Source organism: Lathyrus oleraceus, chromosome 6 (assembly GCF_024323335.1).
Source record: "Lathyrus oleraceus cultivar Zhongwan6 chromosome 6, CAAS_Psat_ZW6_1.0, whole genome shotgun sequence".
NCBI classification, from domain to species: domain Eukaryota; kingdom Viridiplantae; phylum Streptophyta; class Magnoliopsida; order Fabales; family Fabaceae; genus Lathyrus; species Lathyrus oleraceus.
Window position 1 is genome coordinate 261,999,974 of NC_066584.1, and position 8,695 is coordinate 262,008,668.

Here is an 8,695-nt window from a genome sequence, read left to right on the forward strand (position 1 = left end):
TACAAATAAAATATTTGTAAATTATTTTTTTTAAGTAACAAAATATTGTCACTACTGTATAAAAAACTAAATAAACACTTTAAAAAAACTATATAAAAAACAGAATAAATACTTTTTATTAATAAACAAATTAAAATATAACAAGACAAATATTTATTATTAAATAAATAAAATGAGACGAATGTTTGTTGTTAATATTAATAAAAAATGAAAAATAGAAGAAAAAAAGTTAAATAATCCCTAATTTTGTAATGTTAAGATAGGTTTCGATATTCCTAGTATGTAGCTAAGCCAGGTTTCGATATTAGTAGCTTTTCATCTGAACCCAACCAATGACAGACCATTTTATTATTTTGACTGTTTTGTCAACGGTGTGCTTTGATCAGTGTGTATGATTGACAGATCCATGCCATCCTAATCTAGTAAAAAATATTGGAAACATACAAAGTACACAAAACTTATTTAATTGTTTTCAAGGTTCCAAATGCATGCAATGCAAATGTAGTCACAATTGCTTCGAACATACAAGAACACAAAACTAGTTTAATTGTTTTCAAGGTTCCAAACGTAATCACAATTGGTTGAAACATACGAGAACACAAAACTTATTTAATTGTTCCAAGGTTCCTATAGAATCCACTAGAATAAATATAAATATTATTATATTTAACAGATTTTATTATGAAAAACATATCAGACTTTTTTATTATTATTATTATTAGTATTATTATTATGAATGATTATTATTATTATACAGAAATGAATAAACATTACGTAAAATATTTTACATGAATCAAATCTATATAAATATCACCTATTAATATTAAGGAGACATAAACAAATTAAACAAATTTTATGTTATATTATCTTTTTGTAATAATTTATTAATAAACAATTTTAAATTTTAAATTAATTTTATAAAGAAGATAGAATTCAACTCTATTTAAGAGTTTGGCTTTATAAAGGTGCAATTGGAAAGATACAGTTGCATAGATTGAGAGCCATAAACATTTCTCTAATTTCACTTGAATCATGGCATTTCATCATCCTAAATTTTTCAAGGTCATACAAAATCACAAAGAGGAGATCGTAAGCATATGAGAAAGAAATTTCATTTATATATAAAGATTTATATATTTCTTTCTCTTTTTTTTTTAATAAAAATGTTTATCTATTTGTTTTTCAGAGACTTCCAAAGAAATTCGTCGAGAAATATTGGAAAGGAACTTCAAATCCGGTATCCCTTAAACTCCCAAACGGGGTTGAACACGAAATATTTTGGGTGGAACGTGACGGTGATATTTGGTTTCAAAAGAACTGGGAAAAACTTGCAAATTTTTTAAAATATGGTTATTTTTTAACTTTTAAATATATATCTGAATCATATTTTAAGGTTAAAATATATGACACAAGTAATTTGGAAATAGATTATTCCTATATAAAATTTGTAAGTGAAGTTGGTGAAGGTATTAAAGAAGCTGAAGACATTATTGAAGTGAGTGACAACATTGATAAGAATTTAAATGAGAGTGAACCATCCATGCAACTTCAAATGACAAAAGTTAATGGCAAGAGAAAAACTATGGATTTTGATCCAACACATGAAAAAGTTTCAGGTGTGTTCATCTACATTTTTTTCTACCTTGTCAATGATTTAAGTATATATATATTTATTTATTTTCTAACCATGCATGCAATGCAGGTTCTAACACAGGAAGCATGAATAACATGCTAAAAGAATGTTCAACAACCGAAACTGCTATTGAGAATCCAAGTTTTGAAATTAAAATGACACCATCTTCTATCCAAAACTATAGATTGGTAAGTACTATCACTATTTGAATATCGTATCACAATAGAAAGATGTGTGTTGAAAATGTGTTAAGAGAGTAGGTTGTATCGGGGGAGTTTTGGAGAATCAGCGGTATCAATGAGACTAATATTTCAGGACTACAGGAGAGAAAAACACCGCGTGTTAATCCAAAATCTATAGTTTTTCTATATCTAATGAAACCGTATGTATTGAACGAACCAGAGGATACCAACGGAGTTTTCGAGGGAATACTTGAACAAGTTCAAGGGGACGGCGACTATAAGAGTTGGTGAAGACAGAGCTATGAAAGTTAAGATGAAGTTTGATGATATCTATAATAGATCTCTTGTGAGTGCTGGTTGGAACAAAATTATTATAAAGTATAAGTTACAAACTAATGATGTTTGTATATTTGAGATGATTCAACTTCAACCACCTTCCTTTGCTGTAACTATTATTCGAGGAGAAGAACATCCAAGCCCTAAGAAGTTGAAAGGTTTTTTTCTTTATAATTTTTTTTATTTTATTACTAATATTTTATCAACATTTATTAATCAATTCTCACCAACTTTATTATTAGGTTACAAAGAAGGAAAATCTTGTGATAGTATTGCAAAGAGAAAAGACCTTGGAGAAACTTCTAGGAGCTGCCCAAAATTACATGTTCTAGAGGGTATTTTACTAACTAAAATTATTTTAAATATTTTTGAAAAAATTAAATAGATCTTTAAACTATTAATTGTGTTTATGCAGATAATTCAGAAGATAATAGTGTGACTGAACATAATTCATTTGAAATTGTTGTGAATTCATCATACCCGGTATGATTAATTAACTTAAAGTATAGTTTGTGATTAAATGCATAAAGTAATGATATTTTGTTTTTATTTGCAGTATGTACCAAATGAGTTTATGAATAGACATATTGGATGTCATGGAAAATTCGTAGAGTTGAAAGTGGAAGAAAAATGTTGGTTTGTGAAAGTGAATTATTATCCCAAACAAAGTAAACTGTATGCAGGGTGGAGAAAATTTATGAAAGAATGCAAATTGGAGACAGGGGATATTTGTTTCTTTGAGTTGGTTGATGAGAACAAATATGTGTTTAAGGTTTCATTTGGAAGGAACAACCTAGGAGATGTTGGATCTGTTTGAATATTTCTTTGTTATACTTTGTTATCTTAAGCACTGTTATATTTCATATGAACATCCTTTACATTTTGTTCAACTTGCTTTCTGCTTATTTTAGAAAATCTTTTTTATAAAGAAAAGATATGAAGAAGATGAGTTTTTATTGTCTTCTAAGTTTGATCATGGATGAACCTAAAAACAAACAGAGACATGTGAGAAAGAAAATGACATATAGGAAATGGTGATTTGTGTCGGATTTAATTAGTATTTAGTTATGATAAATTGATAATACCAGTATAAGTTAAAAAATAAATTCTTGAGCAGAGTGTTTTCTGTATAAAGTAAACTGTGAATAGGACTGTTTTAAAAATTAAAATATAAAATACTTTTGAGTTTTTAATATCATAGTAACTTTATAAATATTCTTTAGTCTAATGTATTAAAAATTATTATTTAATTATTAGTAGTCTGACTTCAATCTAATCTCGATTAAAACTTTAAACTTAAACTATTTCTTGTACTATAATATATGTTCCTAATTAAAACTTATAAAATTGAAATTTATAATATAAAAAAAAATTTAATTGAAATACATTGGAAAAAGATTTTATACCGTCATTTAATCATGTCTGTTGGATATTGAAAAAAATTTGATTTTTATTTTAAAAATCTATAAAATAATGTAAATGGATGATGGTGATAAATCGACGGTATAAAACATTTTACACTGATTATTATCTTTTTGTTTATATAAAATACTGATATTTAATTAAAATGTTCTTTTATCTCGTTATGTTTGGTTATATATATATATATATATATATATATATATATATATATATATATATATATATATATATATATATATATATATATATATATATATATATATATATATATATATATATATATATATATATATATATATATATATATATATATATATATATATATATATATATATATATATATATATATATATATAAAAAGTATTTATTTTTTAATTTATCATAGGTTCTATTTTCTCATGTTTACATCATATTGTTCTAATTATTTAATTTTTATGTTTAAATTTCTTCACATAATATATTTTTTATTTGTTGTTCTTTTAAAAAACTATAATATATTAGCTATCAATTTAAATAATATTATTTATTAAAACATAATTAATAATATTAAATTTGAAATTTATATTACTAATATTTATAGTCTTTTATACCATAAAGTCATTATTACAATATCGATAATTTTTATTATTTTTTATGAAGTAAGTTATCTTTTCTTTTAATATTAGTCTTTATTTATAATCTAGTTGCATTCATCTCTTTACAAAATCAATAAAAGTGTTATTTATAAAATAATAATTAATATTAAACTTTAAAATTGTAAATGATAAAACTCTTTGATAAAATGTTAAAAAAGAATGTAGAAAATATAAATCAAAATAATTAAAATTGAATCGGGCATTAAACATGTAACGTTTCAGTTTTTATTAAATTATTTTAGTTAAGTTATTTGTAAACTCTTTGTGATTTAGATAAGTTTTATTTTGTTATTGTGTGTGAATAGATAAATAAGTGTGATGGGGTGTGTGACCTTGAGAGGGGAGTGTGGAGAGTAATTAGAGGTTAGTATATTTATTTAGAATTATTTAATTAATTAAAATAACGTTTTAGTTTATTATTTAAATAAATAATAAAATAAAAAGGGAATAAGAGTTTGTAGAGATTTTTGGGGCAAGGTGGGAATTAGAGAGAAATGTGTGGGATAAGGTAGGAATATCTTAATAAAAGAATTAAGTTTTTATTTTAAAAAGAGAGTTAGGAGAAGAGAGTGATATAAGTACGTAGAAAAAGTAAAAAGAAACAGAAGAGAGAAAGAGTTAGGGCAAAGAGAAGAACAAGAGGAGAGCTAGAACTTTAGGAGACGAAATCATAGAGATTGCTTGTTTTTGTCGGAATAACAAGGTAAGGGGGGATAAATGGCTTTCAATATGTGTGTATTGCATGATGGGGGTAGAGAAAAGAGGTTCTTACTCTCCTTAGGATTTATGTCTTTATAATGATTAAATGATTGATTGATGTGGGTTCTTATAAATCCATGATTGAATGATGATTTATAATGTTTATGTATGTGATTCTGTGGTTGAAAGTATGTTGATTTATCATGAACTTATGGGTATGAATTTCTTCCATTAATTAATGTTTGAAGATTGTGACCATGAAGGTGTTAATGATGAATTGGAGATGATGAACATGATGATGAGTGTTGTAATGTGTTGTCAATTTGTGAGCATAACTTTGGATCCGTAAGTCCGACTTAGGGGCCGTTTGAAGCGTTGGATAGATAACGCATAGATCTACCTCATGATAGTCCTTGGTGAAATAATTGAGTAATATTAAGTTGTCTCCTATAGGGATAGTTATGAAGTTATGCATGACTGATTAACGAACTGTTGAGTTACAATAATGAGATGTTAATGTATGACGAATTGACATGATTGAATACTAGTGATTATGATATTGTTGAGTTGTTGGAGTTGATGTTGTTGTTGTTTGTAGTAATGTTGATTAACTTTTGTGTATGGTATATGATGTTATGTTATGGTGTTGATTATAATATTGATGATGTTGTTGTAATTGGATAATAATAGTTCAGATAGGGATTGGTCAATGCATATTTTGTTTATTGTTAGGAGGGGAATTTAAACATTATGTTGTTGTTGAATTGACGTGTTTGACATGTATTCATGATGTTGTTGTTGATGAAAGAGGCAAGTTGTAGTATGAGTAGGGTGGATTGGTGTTTTGTCTCAAATCCGAGCAGGGTGGAATCAGGGTTCGAGTAGGGTGAACTCGGTTCTCTAAGGAACTTTTTTGGTGATATGGTACTACATGCATATGAGTTGTTGTTGTTGTCATGAGTCGCATAACATAAATGAATTGTATGCGTGAAATACAATTATGTGTGATTAAAATGATGTTGTGTATGTTGTTGTTGATGATTATGATGTTGTTGTGTATAATGGTGTTGATGATTTGGGTGTGAGAATATGTTGTTGTTGATTGTGTAATGAATGTATAGTTATTGTATGTTTCTATACCTTAGCATTCCTTACACTGTTGATATTGAATGTTGTTTTTCACCCATTCTACTTTAATGTTACATTTACATAGGCATCGTGCAAATACTCAAGAGTAGATCTCGCTGAAGTAAGTGGAAGCTGGCTCTTGGAGTGCCTCCTTAGTTTATCGTTTTGATTAGTGGTTTGTTGCTTTGATTATGTAACATCGGGTTGGGAACGCTTGTTTTACTTATTATGTTGTCTATGTTGAAGTTAAATACCGTTTTTGTTTCTTGGAGATCCCAACTGATTTTTTCGAGTTGAATGATGCAACTCCTTTTATTTATGTTATGAAAGTTAAATTTTGAGACTAAATATCATGAGATGATATACCTTTAATAACTGTTTAATGATGATTCTGCTGCGATGATACCCTAAGTGAATGTGAACATACGATGACAGGTTTTATGTGAATTAATGTAACTCGTGTTATGGAGCGGGATATATTTGATGTGTGTGACACCCTATGTGGTTGTACTTTTTATTAAATTATGCGATAATTTGTATGTGGGGTTTCAAGATGTTACAAAACTGGTATAAGTAAGAGTTCAAGGTTTAAAGGTTTAACCAAAGTTCAACTTGGGTTGGACTGGTATTAATTAAAATATAATTAAAAATAAATTTTATAATTTTATAATATTGATTTTCAATATATTACTATACGTAAAAAAAATTATAATTTTATATAGTATTTATATATTTTACTATATGTAAAAACAAATTTGTAACTTTATAATGATATTAATTAAAACCTAATATATATTCCAAAAATCTAACTAATATTAGAAAAATAGTTATTTTTAAGTTTTGTGTTGTATAATTATGTTTTCAATGTATACATATTGTGATGACTGTATGGTGATAATTTTTGTGATATTACATGTTAAAAGTCATGCATCATGGTGTACGGATTTCGATTCGGTTTTGGAAAGCTCGTGTACGATGGTGTGGATTCAGGAGCGAGTAGTTGGTTCTGGATGGGAATAGGTGAAGCATTACTTATGGTTATAGTAACGATTTGGTATGCTCTGGTCCGGTGGTATGGAATCAGGAGAAAGTAGTTGGTTTCGGATAGGAATCGGTGAAGCATTACTTATTGTGATAGTAATAATTTGGCGTGCTCTAGTCCGATGGTGTGGATTTAGGAGAGAGTAGCTAATTTCAATTAGGAATTAGTGAAGCGTTATTATATGGTGATTAGTAACGATTTGGTGTGTTCTGGTCCTATGGTGGGGATTTCGGAGCAATATTGAGTTAGTTGTAGAGTATATTGCATACATGTTTACATATGTAATTGATTGTTCATGATGTTGTTGATTAGTTGAGAATACTTGGCGCATAGCTAATGAATTATTGTGAATAATGTGTATACCTGATGAATGTGCACGTTGTTAGAAATGGGTGTGAGACTATGGTGTTGTTGCTTGTGTGTGTGTTGTTGTATATTTTTTTATCTTATAATTCTCTACACTATTCATTTTGAATGTTGTTTCTCACCCCTTTTGCTCATGTTGTCCATCATGGGCATCTTGCAGATACTCTGGAGTAAGCATTATTTTTGTGTGTGGAAGGTGGCTTGTCTGAGCTACTAATCACTTTTACTTATTTGTTTTGTCGTTCATTAGTTGATTTTAGTGCTATGATCGTGTAACATCAGGGACGAGAGTTATTATGTTTTTGAGTTATCACTTTATTTATGAAGGTGTTATAAAATGCTTTTCCGCTGCGTGGTTTCAAATAATTTGATTTGTTTTCGAAGGGTTGTTGTTGGTGATACCTTAAATCGTCGTATAAAATCTTTTATAATAAATTTCGGGATTTAGGATGTTACATTAATGATTTCCAACTATTTCATCATTGTGAAAATAAATTTTATAAAAAACTTCAATATCATAAATCTTTATATGCGCGTAAAATAATATGAAGGAGAAAAATATAAAATTATTTTCTTTTCTTAGGATTCCATGTTGATTAAAATATTGTTACTACTAAAAACCAACAAAAAAAAACACTCATAGAATTCCTCACGATTTCCAAATTTATGTAAAACACAAAACTTATAAAAAAAACGAGGTAGAATGGATGAATCCAGTGACTTGCCAAAGAAAAATCTCACCCCTAAGATAAACATAAAAAGGAAAAATATAACAGTGATTAAGTAGAACAAAACATGTCTAAAGTTGGCCTTGGATCGACGTGAAAAATAATATAAATTGCGACAAATTTGACAAATTTACAACCTACAAAAGAAGAAGAAGAAACTTATTAAAAAGGGATGAATTAGAGATTGTTTGAAAATAAAAGTTTGAGAAGAAAATAAGTAAACTTATAAAAACCTAACCCTAAATCTATTTTCAATTTGATTTGAAGAGAAAAAAGTTAAAAGATTGAGAGAAGAAGGATGAGAGAAATAAACTATGATTAAATAAATTATAAGAGAAAATGAAGAATGGCGATAAGAATGATAAAGAGAAGAAAAGTTAGAAAGAGGAAAGGGGGAATAACTAGAACCATTGAGCAGAGAGATTGTGGATTTTTTAGCATTAGGTAAGAATAGGGGTGGTAAAACAGGTTCGGCCCGCTGGGCATGCCCGTTTTGTCCGCACTTTTGTGCGGGGCGGGCCAAG

General features: G+C 27.8%; 1 protein-coding gene across 1 annotated transcript; it reads left to right on the forward strand.

Annotated features, from left to right (window-relative positions):
* Positions 1–956: 956 nt before the first annotated feature.
* LOC127094583 (B3 domain-containing transcription factor VRN1) lies at positions 957–3,035 on the forward strand. Its single transcript, XM_051033402.1, has 7 exons — positions 957–1,089; positions 1,187–1,616; positions 1,703–1,821; positions 2,036–2,309; positions 2,394–2,486; positions 2,567–2,634; positions 2,708–3,035. Exons 1-7 carry the CDS (start codon positions 1,033–1,035, stop codon positions 2,966–2,968), a joined length of 1,302 nt encoding a protein of 433 aa, XP_050889359.1. The 5' UTR covers positions 957–1,032; the 3' UTR covers positions 2,969–3,035.
* The last annotated feature ends 5,660 nt before the right edge of the window (positions 3,036–8,695 follow it).